General features: G+C 42.4%; 1 protein-coding gene across 1 annotated transcript; it reads right to left on the bottom strand.

Moving 5' to 3' along the window:
• Positions 1 to 703: 703 nt before the first annotated feature.
• Positions 704 to 14,850, bottom strand: zbtb45 (zinc finger and BTB domain containing 45). Its single transcript, XM_030731096.1, has 5 exons — positions 13,740 to 14,850; positions 13,234 to 13,368; positions 10,440 to 10,580; positions 3,453 to 3,726; positions 704 to 2,924 (listed from the first exon to the last, which is right to left on the bottom strand). Exons 1-5 carry the CDS (start codon positions 14,793 to 14,795, stop codon positions 2,506 to 2,508), a joined length of 2,025 nt encoding a protein of 674 aa, XP_030586956.1. The 5' UTR covers positions 14,796 to 14,850; the 3' UTR covers positions 704 to 2,505.
• Between the last annotated feature and the right edge of the window lie 4,553 nt (positions 14,851 to 19,403).

The raw sequence follows: 19,403 nt of genomic DNA, 5'->3' as shown, positions 1-19,403 counted from the left end.
TTACTAAAACATCAAAAAATTTTTTGTTTTTTTTTTAACTGTGCTGTAAGAAAAGCTTTAATTTTTTTAAGCAACAAACACTTTCCATTTATTATCAACCAGAGCCCCAAAAGACAAACAAAACCAAACACATAATAAAAATCCTGATAATAGTCACTGATTTGTCATTGATATTCATCCAAGGTTAACTTCCTCCCAATGGCTCTTTCATTTTTAGGGTTTTTTTTTTTGTTGTTTTTTTGCCTTATTTCTGCATCAAAGAATCACATGAGCGACAAAGAACAAACTGAGCGTTATAGTGATGTACAGGAATTTTACACATAAGTACTTTAGCAAGCTTTCAAAAAGTATACGCAACTATCTTAGCTTTAGTTTTCACTGTTTCTTCGTTTGATGTAGCTTAAAAGATGCGAAGCATAATGCCTGTCTTTGGACCACCGAGGTAATTGTAGGTGTGTGTTTGTGTGTGTGTGTGTAAAACATGCTGAAATGTTTATCAAACATTTCAAATGAGTAACTAGTGTCCCTCTGAGCCATCGGGGGCTCGTCCTGGTACGAGGTATATGATCCTGGGGCCGACCGGTGGCGCCTGTGGAAAATGTTACAAAGCGGTCTGATGGATGATGGTGAATTTCATTCACACTGCTGTGCGTCACACCTCCTGCCCCCCCCCCCCCCCCCCCCCCCCCTCCCTCATTCCCTGCTGTATTCTCACTCCGGTCAGACTATTTTCCTTCGTCTTCGATTCATTCATCAGCACGCTTCTTTGTCATTGAGGGTTGCTCCTGAATAGTGCCAGGCTCCATTCACATTCAATTCAATTAACTCAGTCAGTGCATTCTTTTTTTTCAATCTTAAATATGCAAAAATCAGAAAATGAAGAGGGGAGAAAAAGAAAAGGCGCTGAAGGTAAACTGAAAAGTGAAAGGCAAGCATAATAATGTTTCACTAATGAGAATGTGCCCGTGTGTATGTTACTGCTGAGAGAACAAATATGAGAGCCATTAACTTCAGCTGTTGAATACGTAATCCACGATACGCGTTTCTCTACCTGAAAACGGCTCAAACTGAGCTGCACATTATAGTGACCTTTAGAAATTGGCCTATAGTAGGAAACACCTTAATTAACGCCAACCGTGTCGTCGCCGACACGACGCGTTTCAGATGTGCCACCGTTCACGGACTTCTGGCAACAGCGCGAGTGAAATTACCGTAATAACCCTACGTTGGGTGTGAAGAGCAATTTCTCAGCTTTCAGAAACCGTTTGCATTACCGTAATTACGCGACAATTTCTCCTATCAGAAAAATTCAAAGTACACTTGCACAAATGTGTCGGCGGTGATACACTTGGTGTTAAAGGTCATGTTTGTAAATGAGAACTGCTTCCCAAATGAGTGGTTCATTTTTTTTTTCCTTCGGCATCTTAACATGTTAGTGCATTAAACCAAAGTCACATATTGTAGAATAACAATTTTTATCTTCTTTTGGGTAAAATTACTATTTTTGTCAATACTCTTTGTCAACACATCAGAAATGGCTATACAACAGCAGGGATAGAAGTCAAAATGCTCTAATTATTATCTGCCAATTATTCGACCCCTTTAATGTACTGTTGGACTAAAAACAGATGCTAGCGTGGCTAATGCTATAACTGTTTTTAAAGTTGGCCAAAAAGTCAGAGATACATGGAAGGTATATTTCTGAGAAACAATCATAAATTGTGGAATCTTTTAATGCTGATTTGAAACCAACACACAGAGTAGGTGTCTGTGACTGTGTTTACGCACCGCCATGCTTGTTTTTGTATGAACTTGTAAGTTTGAATTAAGGAAAACCGACACAAGCTGCAGTTAAATGAACTGAGGGTGAATGAAGCCTGGCAAATCTCCAGTCTGACCAACCTCTTCTTCCCATTTCCCTAACTTGCATCTCCTCATAGCCCCAATTGTTATCCCACTCCCAACCTCACCTCCACCTACGAGAAAAAAAAAAAAAAAACAAGCGCTACAACTTTCTTTACCTTCACCCACTCCCAAACCCTGCTCAGTTTTCCTAACCTCTTTGGTGACTCTCTGGTCTCTTCAAAACAGGGCTCCTACACAAGTCTCAGTTATAAAAATTAAAAATAAAAAAATTCAGATGGCTATTCAACAAGGCATGATTGCTATGATGTTGCTCTATAAGCTTAATCCTTCTAGCAGCAGATGTAACAACATGAATTACAGCTACGATTAGCTCAAATGGGTTTCCAAAAACTGAACTTTTTTTTACCTACACGTTCCCATTATATTTGTGCAATTCCAAAACACCCTATACATTTTTTTCCAAATTTAAAAAGCCTTCCAGGCCTGTGTAGGAACCCTGATTGAAAGTGGCATTAAGCTAAAATGGCGCTCTTTCCATTAGAACAAAAGATCAACAAGGCTGTTAGGAGCAAATACGTGTTGATTCGAGGAATGGGTTCACAAACCTGCTTCTCTCCCCCCCCTTTCCCTCCTCTCTCTCTAGGTAGAGGAAGCTCCGTGGCTGGGCATGTTGGCCATGCTGCCAACCATGCCAGCTGCGCCAGCCATACCTGAGGGCCCTCCCATAGCAGGAGGGCTGTGCTTGGTAGGTGAGGTCATATCGGCTCCACGCCCCTGGCCTTGACCTGGGGTCTGCGGGGCGTGGTGGGCGTGCTGCAGGGCATGGCGCTCCAGCAAGGTGCGGTGGGTAAAGGCCCGGTGGCACACGTTGCACTGGAAGGTGCGCTCGGCACGGTGGGTGCGCATGTGCACGTTTAGCGAGCTTTTCTGGGTGAAACGCTTGCCGCACATGGTGCACTGGAAGGCCCTGACGCCAGTGTGCACCACCATGTGTTTGAGGAGGTAGTCCCGCAGGGAGAAGGAGCGCCAGCAGATGGAGCACTGATGAGGTTTCTGACCTGTGGAGCCAGGCAGGCACAGAAGCACACTTATAAAAACATCCCCAAAGCAGTCAAAACATGTGAATCAGTTTCTGTTTCCCTTTGTTCCAACAGAGAATAAATTAACCAAATTAAATGTGAAAGCTTCCCTATACAATATAAGAAAAATTATTTTATAACTATATTAATAACATATAAAGAAACTCCTAAATGTTGTGTTTGACTAGAAACATATCTACTAAAACAGATTTTAGACAATCAGTGGAACCAAACTCTGAAATCATTAAAAAATAAAATTAAATCTGAAAATCTGTTTCATTATAGATTTACTGATTATGGGCAGTGACCATATGAAGCTAGAAAGCATCCTGAAATACGTCTCTACCTTTATGCTGGCAGGTAAAAATGAGGTGAAAAGCTGGAGCCACAGAGATGCAATACTATATAAATAAATGTGCAAATGTTCAGTTTCTCCTGAAGTTATCTGTAGTCTTCACCCTTGTGGTACGCACACACAGCTGGCTAATTGCTTTGACGTGAACGTACCAGAGTGGATGAACATGTGCTTGCTGTAGTTCTTCCTGGAACGTAAAGATTTGCCACAGTGCGTGCAGTCGAAAGAGGTCTCAGATCCCTGGGAGGAAGGTGAGGGCCCTGCAGAGCAGGATGAGGTGGAGGGAGGTGGGGCTGGGGTCATTGGTGCTGGGGGCGGAGCCTGCTGACTGGGCTCTGTCCCCGCCATGCTGTCAATCCCACCCATGGGCCCACCCACATAGAATGGAGCTGGCTGCGACTGGCTCACTGGGTACTGGAACAGAAGCTGTGGAGGAGCATAATACAGACCATTTGTCATGGGTAATGATTTTTATTCTGATATCAGAATTAAAATGATAATCTATAGAAGTAATGAGCTTTATACATGTGTGTTTTCTTTACAAAAGGTCCATTTAGATTCTCAAAGTTCAGCCTATAAGCCAGTGATGGCCCTTGGTAACATTTTGTACGGTCTACAAGCACCACAAAAAAATTAATTCACAACCATACATTTAATTCATGGGATCAAAATGAGGACTGAAGGTGAATTTCTCTTTGATATGAACTCTTCACTCTGGTTTTTTTTGCAGGCTGTCAATATTACATAGTACAAGATTCAGAAATGAATCCACCACATTTCACTTCTACTACAGCTTTCTTCCTCTGCTTGTCCACCAAGACTATGACTGGTTGGTTAGCCATTACCAGCTTGCCCATCTGTATCTGGATGTCCCACGGGATCTTAGCTCAGTCATTCTCAACCACCCTTGGGGGCTGTATCCCATTTTGACCTCGGGACTTCCAGGCCATACTTGGCACAGACGTTCCTGTATACTATGCCAGCCACTTGGTTACTGTGTTCTATGTCTTTCAGTCCAGCTTTGTCCTGCCATTGGTAGGATTTTTTTTTTTAAAATCAGCCACCTCTTCTATCTGCCAGTGGTACATGCCGTGCAGGGGCCTGTCCTTCCATGATGGTTCCTGTTCTTGCTTCTCTTCTTACTTGGGTTCCTGCTGCCTGACACTAAACTCGCTCATCCATGTCTTTATGGTCCTTGCTTTGTGCACTGGTGTGCAGTCATGTTGGAACAGGAAGGGGCCATCCCCAAACTGTTCCCACAAAGTTGGGAGCATGAAACTGTCCAAAATGTCTTTGTATGCTGAAGCTTTAAGAGTTCCTCTCACTGGAACTAAGGGGCCGAGCCCAACTCCTGAAAAACAACCCCACACCATAATCCCCCCTCCACCAAACATCACACTTGGCACAGTGCAGTCAGACAAGTACTGTTTTCCTGGCAACCACCAAACCCATACAAGTCAATTGGATTGCCAAACGGAGAACGTGATTTGTCACTCCAGAGAATACGTCTCCACTGCTCTAGAGTCCAGTGGTAGCGTGCTTTACACTACTGCTTCTGGCGCTTTGCATTGCACTTGGTGATGTAAGACTTGGATGCAGCTACTCAGCCATGGAAACTCATTCCTCGAAGCTCTCTACGCACTGTTTTTGAGCCAATCTGAAATCCAGATGAGGTTTGGAGGTCTGTAGCAAATGACTGCAGAAAGTTGGCGACCTTTGTGCATTATGCACCTCAGCAGCCACTGACCCCACTCTGTGCTTTTATATGGCCTTCCACTTTGTGGCTGAGTTGCTGTCCTTCCCAATCGCCTCCACTTATAATACTATTAACAGTTGACTGTGGAATATTTAGCAATCAGTAAATTTCACAACTGGACTTGTTGAACAGGTAGCTACACTGGAATTCACTGAGCTCCTGAGAGCGACCCATTCTGTCACAAATGTCTGTAGGAGCAGTCTGAATGCATAGGTGCTTGGTTTATACACCCGTGGCCATGGAAGTGATTGGAACACCTGAATTCAATGATTTGGATGGGTGACTGAATACTTTTAGCAGTATAGTGTATTTGGCAGTTGCAGCTTTCTTAGTGACCTTTTCATAGTTCCCATTTTTCTGTGGTATTCCAAGGTGCTTGTAGCTATCCTGTGTCTACAATGTTGCCTTCTGGTAGCACAATTCCCTCAGTCCCTCTCTTTGTTACCATCCGACTACACTTCTCTAGTCCGAAAGACATTCCGATATCATTGCTGCAGATCCTAGTGACATGGATCACTGAATCGATGTCTTGTTCACTCCTGGCATACAGGCCCCAACATGATTCACACCTACTGGCTAAAGAAGCTAACTGCACTCTATAAACGACTGGCAAAACAAATGAAATCAGCTGCTAATGAATAAGACACCTGGAATGGCTAACCAAAGGCTGGACAGTCTTGATCTGTAAGGGCCCCCAGAAGGGACTGGTCTCATCCAACTACTGTCCAATAACCTGCCTCAGCACAACATGGAAGCTCCTGTCAGGCATCATAGTGGCTAAGATGAACAGGCATATTGCTCAATACATAAGCAGGGCCCAGAAAGGAATTGACAGTATTACCAGAGAAGCAAATCACCAGCTACTGGCAGATAGAGCAGTCACTCCAGACTGTAAGACCAGACTGATCAACCTGTAACAGGACCCTAAGAGCCCTCATCAGGAATTCAATGGGGATTTGGAAAAGACTAGAGACCAACTTCAAGCCAAATGCACAAGTCAAGTGTGGGATTTACAAAGTAGACACTCTGTCCCCACTGCTTTTCAACACAGACTTCAACCTCCTCAGCAAAATCATTAACAAGACTGACTGCAGATATATATATTCACAGATCAAGTATTACATTATAACTAATACTGTATTAGTTCCCCAAGCCCTGACCCACCAAGGTATGGACTCCACTAGATCCCTGAAGGTGTGCTGTGATATCTGCACCACGATGTTAGCAACAGGTCCTTTAAGTCCTGTAATTTGCGAGGTGGGGCCTCCATGATTTGGACTTGTTTGTTCAGCACATCCACACGATTGGATTAAGATCTGGGCAACCTGGAGGCCAAGTCAACACCTCAAACGTGTTGTTATGGTCCTCAAAACATTCCTGAACCATTTTTGCTTTGTGGGAGGGCACATGATCCTGCTGAGAGAGGCACAGCCATCAGAGAATACCATTTCCATGGTATTCCGATGTACATGGCATTTCCTGGGTGTACATAGTCTGCAACAACACTTAGGTAGGCAATACATGTCAAAGTAACATCCACATGGATGGCAGAACCCAAGATTTTCCAGCAGAACACTGCCCAAAGCATCACCCAGTGCACCCAGCCATCCACATGATGTTAAGAAACTGTAGTTCATCAGACCAGGCCATCTTCTTCAATTGTTCAGTGGTCCAGTTCTGATGCTCACATGTCCATTGTTGATTTTTTTGGCAGGTAATGGGGCTCAGCATAGGCACCTGACTGGTCTATGGCTATGCAGCCCCATACATGACAAACTTTGATGCACTGTGTATTTTGACACCTTTCTATCAGAACCAGCATTAACCGTATTTTTTGGACTATAAGGCGCACTTAAAATCCTTAAATTTTCTCAAAAATCGCCAGTGCGCCGTATGTATGAATTCTTGTTGTGCTTACTGACCTTGAACCAATTTTATGTGGTACACTGCGCTCAAAAATCTTTCAAAATGTTTTAGTGCGACTTTGATAAGGTACGCTTCACAAATATCAACATTTTCCAGAGCGTACAAGGTGTACGACGGGGGGGGTAACACCCAACATACGCTTTTCAAATAGTTGGGCGCTGCCGTTGCGTGGTCTGCAGTGATATGGCCTCAGGTCTGGTGGATGAGTTCAAAGGCCTCATTAAATTCTCTAAAATAGGCCATCATTGATTCACAAAATGACTATCATAGAAAACAATGATGGATTTGGCCTGTTTTCATCTATGCTGGCCCGTATATTTGTGCGTAATCTGGCGATCGGCGGCCGGCACTGTTGCCAACTTTGTACAACAAAACTCGCTGTTGGCTGTCTCAAAAATCACTAGAAGTAGCTAAAGGACGAATCGAGGGTGTGTGTGCTGTCCCCCTCGGTGCCCGAAGAGAGGTCCAGGCGATGCCACAGCGTATGAAGGAATGCAGTACGAGCGCTGTATGTACACAAAACACGGTGACAGCGAAGTTTTCAGGTTTCCGGTGTTGTGTCAAAAAGGGATTTTTTTTTTTTTTATGTTTTTTCTTATATCGGTAAATAGACTGGTGCATGGGATTTGTGAAGGGCTTATATATAAAATGAAGAAATGACTCGTTATTACCCTCATTAACAGAGAATATATTGTAGTGTCTGTTATGATGTTGAAGAAGATGGCGAGAGATTGCCAGCAAAAGTTGCCCTTTTATTAACAATTAAATGGTTGCTGTGTGCCGCAACCAAAACAAAACAGTAACAACAACAACAAGACTGACTCAGATAATGGCGAGAGGGAACCCGGCATGCTTGATGCCGAAAACGCCCAACTGTTCAACTCAGACACTGAAGATTGAGGAATTTGAGGAAGATGAATGATTTAAAATGTGAGGGTATTTTTCTGTATTTGTTACAACTGAACAATATTCTGAGTTACTGTGAATGAGTTGAATAAAGTTCAACTTATTTGACGCTTTTGTTTCGCTCTACATATGTTTTATCATGCACCTCGTAACCCGGTGCGCCTTATGTATGAAAATAGACCCGTTCATTGATATTGCACCTTATGGGCCGCAAAATACGGTAGTTCATCTGTTGGATCGGACCACATGGACCAGCCTTCGCTCCCCACATGCATCAATGAGCCTTGGCCGCCCATGACCCTGTCGCTGGTTCACCACTGTTTCCTCCTTGAACTACTTTTGATAGATACTGACCACTGCAGACTGGGAACACCCCATTTTCCAGTTTAAAGGAACAATCATATGGCTGAAGTCATCAAAATTTTGAGAACCCCTGATTTATGTCTATGTACAGAGCATATTTATACTGTATGTACAAATATACAGTATGGTATGTTATGCTGTTTCATTTTGCTCTTTACTTTATTTATTGTGTCCTTGGAAAATTTCTTTGAAAATACAGACAATTTCTGCATTTTCATTTTCAAAGTCAGCACACCTGCCAATCAAAGTGTGTAGGCTGAGGCTTGGAAAAAAAAATATAGTCCATCACACTAAACTGAAGCTTTTGTTTGTGCTTCTGTTGTTCTGTGCTGGCTGTGCGTGTGTGTTTTCTTAGTGCTGCACTGCGTTAAAATCTATTCTCCATCAATCACCTCATCATCATCATCATCATCAAAAAAACAAACAAACCTGGATGAAATACTTGACTAAATCAAACCAGTCTTGCTATTTAAAAGGTTTAGAAATGGTTACAGAAAGCAGACCCAATTTAATAAGCTGAGTGCTTCACATTTATGACCTTTAAAATTAATTAATAATTTCATAACTTTTACAATTATAATAATTTCATAATTATATATGAAATGCGGCACAGCAATAATTATTTTCATTAGCGATTAAGCCGATCAAATTTTCCTCATTTGACTGTTTACTCAGAAAATGGTGACTAGAGTCATTCTATTTTAGATCCTCTGTTTTTATTTTTAGGTCTAATAGTTTGAGTTATGAGATATAACAGAGAAAATTAAAAGAAAATTTAAACTAAAATAAACTAAACTAACTCACTAACGATTGTGACTTACATTTTTGGAATTCCTTTGTTTTTACACATGAACTCCAGACGACGCAGGGAGAATCAGGGTGTTACACTGTTCAAAGCTGTCCTCACACGTGGCACAGAAAATCTGTATGTGCACTGAATATTTTGACTTTCCAAATTAACTTGTAGAAGCTACATACTGGATCATGATCGGCTCATAAATAAACAGCATTCCAGCTGACCTTCAGTATCAAATCCTGCATGTACAGCACATCATCCTGGTTGGTGGCTCTCTCATTCAACTGAAGCAACAGCAGAGACGATGTAAGAGAGACACTCGAAGAATTCTGAACTTCAATGTGACAATTTCAGTGGTCTTAGAAGTAAACTTCAAGGGGGAAACAAAGCTATTTAAAATCTTATTTTGGAGCAAAGTTTACAATCTTTCTAAACACGCTTTTATGTGTCAGTGACCACTGCGGTTAATCTACGCAAGTTAATCCAAATAATGCTTCAAAATACCTGCTGAAATGAACCAGGTGCCTCTCAAGGTGGCTGCTGAGTGTTGAAATTTGCTTGGTAATTGGATATTTGTACTTAATGCCCCTCTTAATGCTAAACAAACAAACATTTAAATAAGCTGATAGAGTTAAAAATCGTGATTATTTACAGTTCGTTCAAAATATGGATTTGTGGCTGTATAGTAACATACATAAAACAGGGCGTTTCATGACTCTTCCTCACAAAAGGATCCCTTTAAGTGTCGTCTACTCCAGTCAGAGACATTATCAAGTGATGATGAAATGGGGATAGAAATCTAAAAGAACATAAAAAAAATATATAATAGGACAAGAAAATCGTTAATCTTGGGATTTAGCGCACAGAGCGGTAAAACAACGCTCAGCGCTGCTGTTTATTTCTAACGTGACAGGTGTGTATCAGAGCGTTGAAACTTTAAACTGGATACATTTAACCATTAAAGGTTACTGTCCCACAGCCTAAAAGGGGAAACATGGAAATCACTTCAGTTTCAGAGCAAAGTGAAATTAATGATATTGTTTGAACAGGTATTCTTTGTGTGTGTTCTGCAGTTCCAGCCTTGTCTTCATCACCATGCACATTGCAATACGCAGTCTGCACTGCTGTAACTTTACAGCTGGGCTTCCTGTGTGATATTAGTAAGGTATGGCTTAACAACTTGCACATAAAAAATGTGAAACATGGCATTTCCAGACAACTTCAAGATGAAATTCTGAACATAACCTGCTCCTGACCAGGTTGTGAGTCCAGCATAGGTAACCACAGTGATTTCACCAGGTAAAAAGAGAGCCACTTTGGTGATTCAAAATACTATGACTTTAATTTTGATTTCACAGTACACCTCTCAGGACTCTGACTGCAGCCACTGACCTGGTTGTTGATGCTCTGTGTGGTTGGAGGCGGAGTCAGCGGCTTGTTGACCCTTCCTCTGGGGTTAAAAGCCATGGCTTGAGGGGGCTCGCTCTGGGGCCAGAAACTCTCTGAAAACACACCCTGCTCATCATAGAAATCCTGAAAGACAAAAAAAGCAAAACACAAACATAGGATTTAAAAAAAAACAAAAAAAACATGGTTGCTGGATGCTGAACAGGTGTGTTCATCTGCAACTTTGCAGCTATGCAGAAGACCCAAATCATCACAAGAATGTAAAATTAGACTTCAGCTCATCTATACGTGCAAATGGCTCAAGTAAAACACCTGCTGTTACACCACTGGGTTGATGGAAACTAGAATGTATTTGTTCCATGTAAGACACATTATGCAACTAAAACACTTCCTGTGTAGATGTGGCATTTCCTTCAGGTGAAAGATAAAGCACGTGTTCGACTTAATAAATGAAAGTACTACACGTTTGTCTCCTTTTATGATAAGATGCAGGCAAAGCACACCCCTCATTACCTACATTTACAACCAGTTTTTTCTACCATCTTACAGGTGCAAGGGAGCAGATGGTCAGTGTTCAGCTCTGTGTTGATGTGGGAAATGAGACTGGCTCCAGTTTGGTGCATGGATCTGACAAATTCTCATGTTTATTAAAAATACCAAAGCACTGTGTCTTTTTCTCTGATTTCATTATGGACTCTTTACTCTCAGCAGCAACATGTTATATGGTCACATGTGATACTCTCACAAGTGTGCAATTAAACCAAAATTTTAATTAATGAATTAATTAAAGTTAATTAAAACCTGGTCAACTCACTGCAACATTATAAAAAACAAAATTACAGACCCAGCTCTGAAAAATGGTAGGCTTGATTTACTTAGTGTCATACATATTTTGCATTTTCTGTTTAATATTTAGATCAATGGAATCAAATGTTCAGAGATAATGGAAATAGACACATTTCTGTAAGATATCAGATGCAGACCAATCGTGCTTATCTGTGTAGACAAATCCCTAAGGTCCAGTCTGAGCCAGGCAAAATCCTGATAACCATTTCCCACCAATGTGATACTAATGTCCAATTTAGAATTGGTTACACACACACACAAGCGTGCACACACACACACACACACACACACACACACACACACACACACACACACACACACACAAGACTGGTGCCAGTGCCAAATATCTTAGACCAGCACAACACTACAAAACTGCTGGGCCAAAAGTTTAAAATGACACCAACGTTAGGAGAGAGGCTGCTATAAGTAATTCAATGATCTGCACTTGCAGTCCACAATTTATTGCTCCCATAATTTTCTTAAAGTGGAAAATACCCCAACATCTGCTATTAAGTCAATAATCAAGAAATAACAGAGGAATGTATGTTTTGGTTTTACCAGAGTCTGTTAGGAACGAGCAGCAGAGCAAGCAGAGCTGCAAACAGCCTTGATGCATCCTGTATTGGCACTATGACACACACACACAGTGAGGGTAATATGGTAGACAGAGACATCAAATGTTCATACTAATTATAATAAAAAGAAGACAACTAGAGTCAGTGAAGAACCCTGCTAGCATTAGTACTGCTAGCCTACATACAACAGCCAGCATCATCTCCTTTCCTGGGCTCTACTTATTTCCTCGCAGAGGACAGGCTCATTTGCAGATTTCTGTCAGAGAACTTGAGATGTCAGATCAAGATGACCTTTCAATATATTAAGTGGATTTTTTTTCTTAAAAATATGGTATCAGACATCACTTACACCTGGCGACTAGCAATAACGCCTCCAGATGGCATCTGGTCAATCGAAATGTAACACAGTGAGAATACATTTCACATGCATTCCAGGGCTGTACACAAATGCAGCATTAGTATATTTTTTTTTACTGATAAAATATAAACGCTCTCGCCTTGTTCACCACACCCACCTCACTCACTGCTATCATTGTGCTTTGGTTTATATCACTGTTGCAAAGATTTAGCCAATTGCTTTGCAACGACATCTTGCTCTAAAGGAACAGGAACAGCTCTCTCGCTCTCTTCTCTCTCTGCTCTGTTCGCTGGGTGGGTGAGCAGGGAGCCTTCAGAGTGACAGGGAGCAGCGGTGCAGTGTAAGAGGAAAAAAAGTAGGAGAGCTTCTGCTGCTTCTAACTTTCTCTCTGAGAGATCACTTTGCATGTAAACATAGATTAAAAAAATTTAAAAAATCACAGCAGAGCCATTGTCTTTTAACTGCTGGGGACATAAAGTAGAGAAACGAGAAAAATAACCTGTGCTCAGATGAAAGTAAAAGCCTTGTTCAAAGACAAGATTATATTATTCAAGCAATGTTGGGTTAAGCGATGATCACTTGCTGTGTCTTTGACTAAACCGGAGGACACGATTTTATCTCCAAACGTGGCAATCTGCAGCTAAACTGACAGGCAGAGCTGAATCTTTCTGTATGGCAGATGTTCCTTGTGTAGACTGCAGGGTACAGCAGGCTGCGGCATAAATCTGCTCCACCATGTTTTCCTGTCTACTTATTTCAAGACTTCTGGCACAAACGCTGAGTTCAAATGTACTACAATAAGGCCTTTCTGAGGCAAAATGGACATTTTACCAAAACATTTCCCTAAAAATCGAGGATTATCACTTCAAATCTGCAAAACATGTTATACCCCGAATGTCATGCTTCTCCAAGTATAGGGGATAAATTATTCAAACATTCAGTACAGGTGAGCTGCTTTTTTTCTTAAGTACTTCTTTTAATCATCTCTGAGTTAACATACCTGTCCAAAACTTGCCATGGATTCCTGGGATCCCTCCTGCTCTTGATCTCGTCTCCCATCCTCCAAGGCATAGACAGTCCCACCTGCGTCCTGAACCCCTTCATCCTTGACCACCACTCCCTCTCCTCCCAGCACCTAGGGAGAAAAAAAAAAAAGGTCCATTTCAATTTTAAGTAGTAAAGAAGTACCTTTACAACAGTGGTAGAAGCAAAAAAAAAGTCTGTAAGAATAACAATGCATTGACCCGGCTACAGCCTCTTCAAGCAGGTTGTAATAAGTTGAATAACCTACAGTCAATATGCAGAAGTCCATAGATTATCAACTAGGCAATTACTGCTGAAGTTTAGGCGAGCGATCCAACTGTGAAAAGTGCAGAAACATCTCAGCGATATACGCCAATGCAGTGTGAGAAGAGGGAAAAGCATAAAAAGAAAGAAAACGAAAACGTTGCAGCTCTGCATGCCTGAAAACTGTAACCATAGCAACCATTCCCCTTATCCCCCTACCTGGAGTCTTAACGGCTGCCTCTGCTTGCGGCTGTGGCTCGCCCCCCTGTCTCTGTCTCCATCTCTTCCCCGCTCTCTCCCATCCAAGTCGTCCTCTTCGCTGTATCGGTCTATCCCCACAAGGTCATCAGAGAGGTCAGTTGTGTTGCCACGGAGGCTGTCCCTGCCAATGCTGTCCACACTGGCCACGCCGGAGCTGCAGCCCGCAGAGAGGTTCCCTGTGCTACTTGTGCTGGCTCCGTTGGCTGTCTGTGCCAACAGGTCTCGGAGCTTGTACCTTACATCCTGAGTACAGCTAGAGCTCTGCTTCATGAGGACGCCCCCAGTGCCCATCGTGTCACCACCACACATGGCACTGGGGCCCATGTCTCCAAGCGCCATCAGACTTACAGTGTTAGCTTGATCCATTGGGCCTGGGCCGCTCTCACTGACACTAACATTGGCACCCCCCAACCCCCCACCCATGTTACCACCTCCGCATTCAGCAATGAAATTAGAGAAGTTTGCGTAACCCCCACCTGCGCCACTAACAGAACAGCTTCCACTGCTGCCACTCTCTCTCCCTTTCCCCCCGCCACGCTCCTCTTGTTTAGGGAGGACTCCTCCAAGCATCCCTCCTCCTGCGGCTGCAGCTGCGGCGGCTGCGGCAGCCGCACTTGCTGCCCCCGCTGCTGCCTTCCTCTGAGAGATGATCTGAGTGCACTCGTCAATGACCGTCTTAATTTGCAGGATGCTGGCTGCGGTGAGGATGCACAGGGCCTGTGACTGCAGCACCACCAGCGAGCCACTGTACATGAAGTCTACGAGCTGCTTCACGGTTTCAGCGGGCACCAGCGGTGGCACAGAGATTTCAGAATGACCCAGCAGCAGCTTGTCCTGGAAGAAGGGGCTGCCAGCTGCCAGGACGCAGGCGTGGGCACGCAGCGAGGCATCGTGTATCCGCACGGTCACATCACAGAAGAGGCCCTCTCGCCGCTGTGTGCGCAGGGCTTCCAGCACTGACTGGCTGGAATTGTGAAGGTGGATGTAGTGCACAGTCTCTGTGCCGGACACCATGGCAGGGGGGGGTGAGTCACTGGGAACGGGGTGGGCGTGGGGGTGGGGGAGGGGGGGTAAGTGTCTGGGGTTTTGCGTCAGCTTGAGGGATAAGGAGGACAGGGAGGGAAATGGATACAGTGCATGGGCCACGGTGGGGCCGTGTCCGCTCAAACAGTCATGAGTCTGATAAAAGCTTTCAAACTACTTCTCTGCTACGCGCGGTTATGGTGTGAGGGGCTGCCTTTGTGGTCCTGAGTGTGGGTCGTTTCCACCAGAATTTTAACCTCTGTTAAAACCTGCTGAAATAAATCATAATAAACAAAATTAAACACTAAGCCGTTATATAAAGTTTTCAGTAGTGCTGAAACATCTTACACACACACACACACACACAAACACACACAATTAAAACTCAAATATAAAAATATACAACTTGCATTAAATTATTTAAACTCAACATCCTTGGTTTCTAGACTTGGTTAGACTAAAAAAGAAATCTGAAATCTCACCCTAAAAGCTCGGGGATTGTTACTACCATTTTTTCACATTTGTAACATTTAGCTCACTGCATAAGAATTTTATTAATTAAACTAAATGATCGACAAATTCTACATATAAGCCTTAACTGGATTCCTGAATTACATTGTGTTCAGTGATTGGTTTCATGTTAGAACCAGCCAATGCAGCCGTAACGAAAGGTGACTGAGTTCCAGTTGAACAGCTAATGATTTATCATCAAATTAGTCGCGTGCATCATCTGACACACCTGTTTTGGTCAAACGACAGCACGTGCCGTGCGCGAGTCCAACTGCTCCCCGGGTCAGTTAATGTGGCTATTTTGCACAGTAGGTGGCCGGTAACGCAACATCAAAGATAATTAAACTGTTAGTTGGGCTAAAGAGGCACGGGGACAGCGAGGCAAAATATGCTGATAATTAATAGCGCTTGTTACCTAAATGTGTAATCGCTAGTTCGATTAAAGTGATGACTGACCAGCTAACGTTTCCTCCAGCTATAAGCGAACAGGTTAACAGCGGCAAGCTAACGTTAGCTGTTGACATTAGCCGCTCGAGTCCCGCACGGAAATCTGCCTGAAATGCACAATTTTATACATGCAAACAAAGCTTTGTCGTCCAGTAAAACACAAATGTTAAGCGCTGAATATAATAGCAACTGGCAACGTCTCTAGCATAACATATTAGCAGCTACTAAAGCTCGCCCACTCGCTCAAACAGAACGCTAACCTGGCTAGTTTACTAGCTTGCGTTAGCTAGCGCAAAATTAGTAGTTAGCATGTAAGCAGCTAACGGGCTACCACCCTTTTCTGTACAACGCCTAATAATGCTATACCTATGTGTTCTTCTGTCACTGTGTGATTGCACACTGTTTAATCGCGACTACTTACAATGAAATGTACAGTGACAGTTCGGCGCTTGGTAGTTTCAGGCAGATGGATGCAGCAGGAAGCCCTCATATAACGCACCCAACCTGATGAAAGCTGGTAACAAACACACATGCACGCAATACCACACACATACACACACATACACACACACACATACACATAAAGAAAACCCAGAAAGGGATGTGGAGTTTCTCCTGTATAACGCAAGCTACACCACTGACTACTAATTTACACGCACCACTTTTTTTCGTATTATTTATAGGCTCGTGCACCTTAAAAAGTAGGGCAAATACCTGCAGACGAAGCCAAATACCACGTACGGCAGAAACATGTATGTACAACATACCTATACACGCCCAGATACCTTCGAGGAAATGCATACACACAGGGTTTGTTAGTTTATATATATATGTATATATATATATATATATATATATATATATATATACTTACGGGCTTCTTACATGTTATTTCATTGGGCAAGTGCAACAATGTAATACAAATATTTGTACAAATCATAATGCATCTATAGATTTCGAGGTTACCATTTGTAGTTAGGTGTTTAAATATTAAGCTTTCCTACAGTTTATGTGAACATGTATTGAAGGGCTAACAAAGCATTTGTACATCCACTTACTCCAGTAAATCCCAGTAGGAGAGGCACCAGACCTGTTGAACTTAGTGGGGCAAGATTCTTAGATAAGCCTTAACTCCTAGAAGAGAATAGTGATGAGTCAGTGCTGCATACTCAAAGAATGTTTGTCATGCAGTAAACGCATGCATAAGCTAGAAAAGAATCGGTCAGTTTTTGAGTCTACTCCAGAGGTAAAAGCCACTTGCCACCTGGTTGCAGCTGAAAATTCCTTTCCCTTCCTAATCACTGTACATTGGCCTTGGTGGAAGAATAAATATCATTTCATTATTAACTCCCTCCACCCCACCCCTGTAATAACTATAAAAATTGTGATATAATAAATTTGTGATAAATACACTATACTGCCAAAAGTATTTGCTTGTCTGCCTTAACACACACATGAACTTGAGTGACATCTCTAATTCATCCCAAAGGTGTTCTATTGGGTTGAAGTCAGGACTCTGTGCAGGCCAGTTAAGTTCTTCCACACCAAACTGGCTCATCCATGTCTTTGTGCACAGGTGTGCAGTCGTGTTGGAACAGGAAGAGGCCAGCTGTTCCCACAAAGTTGGGAGCATGAAATTGTCCATAATATCTTGGTGTGCTGAATCATTAAGAGTTCCTTTCACTGGAACAAAGGGGCCGAGCCCAACTCCTGAAGAGCAACCCCACACCATAATCCCCCCTCCACCAGACTTTACACTTGGCACAGTGCAGTCAGACAAGTTCTGTTCTCCTGGCAACTGCCAAACCCAGACTCGTCCATTGGATTGCCAGATGGAGAAACGTGATTCATCACTCCAGAGAACACGTCTCCACTGCTCTAGTCCGGTGCTTGCGTGCTTTACACCACTGCATCCAAGACTTTGCAATTTTCTTGGTGATGTAAGGCTTGGATGCAGCTACTTGGCCATGGAAACCCATTCCATGAAGCTCTCTACACACTGTTCTTGAGCTAATCTGAAGGCCACATGAAGGTTGGAGGTCTGTAGCGATGGACTCTGCAGAAAGTTGGTGACCTCTGTGCACTATACTCCTCAGCATCTGCTGACTCAACTCTGTCATTTTACGTGACCTGCCACTTCATGGCTCATTTGCTGTCGTTCCTATTCATTTCCACTTTCTTATAATCCCACTAACAGTTGACTGTGGAACAGAGGTGGCAAAAGTACAGACATTCCTTACTTAAGTAGAAGTACAGATACTTCTACTTAAATACTCCAGTAAAAGTTGAAGTACTTAAATTATTTACTCAAGTTACAGTTAAAAAGTACAGGCTCTAAAATGTACTCAAAGTAAAGGAAAAAGTAGCTTTTTAGAGAACATTTCTACCAGATATTTTTGTGCAGTACTAACTGAACCTTGTGCTATATTAATAATAAAATATTACATGGGAATATAAACTGTTTAGACTTTGCTTCCACACCTAAACTGAAAAATGAGTAGTCAGGAATAAAAGTGGGATTCAGCAGGTGGAGGAACCCTAAGACTGGTTGTAGTTTCTCAGCGTGGGGGAAAAGGATCACAGCTCACAATAATTTCTATTGTGAACTCCAGTAGGTTTTCTTTGTGTACACACTGACCAGTGTTTCACAAGCTAGCTTGGCTAATGTCCATTCCCTCTGCTGACAGTATATTGTTTATACTGTCATTATACTAGAGTATAGCGCTATAAATGATACATAAATTATATATGTTTTTATTTGTTTCATGTCTTTGTATGCAATAAGCCCCACTGATGGATACACACTTTTATGTGTTATTGTTCCCTCCATTTAGGCTTAAATCGGTTTGATGTTTTAAGGCACGCAGTGACATGAAGTAAAAACATCCCTCAAATGTGCTAACTCTAAAGTAACAAGCCTGTTTTTAAAATGTAAGGAGTAGAAAGTACAGATATTTGTGTAAAAATGTAAGGAGTAAAAGTACCTGAAAATTCTACTTAAGAACAATAATGAAGTATTTGTACTTTGTCACTTCCCACCCCTGCTGTGGAATATTTAGTACTGAGGAAATTTCACGACTGGACTTGTTGCACAGGTGTCATCCTATCACAGTACCACGCTGGAATTCACTGAGCTTTCTTTCTTTGTAGAAGCAGTCTGCATGCCTAAATGCTTGGTTTATACACCTGTGTCCATGGAAGTGACTGGAACACCTGAATTCACTGATTTGGATGCGTGAGTGAAAGTAGTTTTATGGCATTTTGTTTGAGAACTGAAGAGCAACTGTAAAATTTCACGGTTCTTTATCTTAACACCGGTAGCTGATAGAGGGATGACACAAATTCTGCGTTTCCAGAAATTAGCACAACATTTTGAAAATGTTTGATTGCTGTTGTGCTGATTTTTAGCTTACATGAACTCGTCTGTAAATTTCCTGATTTTCACCTGCAATAACAGTCACGAGTCATCTAAATACAGTCTCACAGAAACAATACCGTCTGTGATTATGTGATGAAAAGGCACCGCTTGCACCTTTAAAATAAATAAACCACATTTCTGGAAGACAAACTGTAGAATACCATGAGAATTGTAAGAACGTGCTTGTATTATTAAATATCTAATTGTCCAGCATTAAAGAAGTC

Source organism: Archocentrus centrarchus, chromosome 1 (assembly GCF_007364275.1).
Source record: "Archocentrus centrarchus isolate MPI-CPG fArcCen1 chromosome 1, fArcCen1, whole genome shotgun sequence".
In the NCBI taxonomy this organism is placed as follows: domain Eukaryota; kingdom Metazoa; phylum Chordata; class Actinopteri; order Cichliformes; family Cichlidae; genus Archocentrus; species Archocentrus centrarchus.
The sequence above is the reverse complement of the archived record's forward strand: the minus strand, read 5'-3'. Positions and strand labels throughout refer to the sequence as shown.

Bases quoted from the DNA above. Each gene is read 5' to 3' on its own strand.
- zbtb45 (XM_030731096.1), bottom strand. From the start codon at position 14,795: ATGGTGTCCGGCACAGAGACTGTGCACTACATCCACCTTCACAATTCC. The intron at 13,369-13,739 runs GTAGGGGGATAA...TTTTCTCCCTAG, and splicing joins GGCAGCCGTTAAGACTCCAG to GTGCTGGGAGGAGAGGGAGT. The intron at 3,727-10,439 runs GTCAGTGGCTGC...GCTCCTCCACAG, and splicing joins CACAGAGCATCAACAACCAG to CTTCTGTTCCAGTACCCAGT.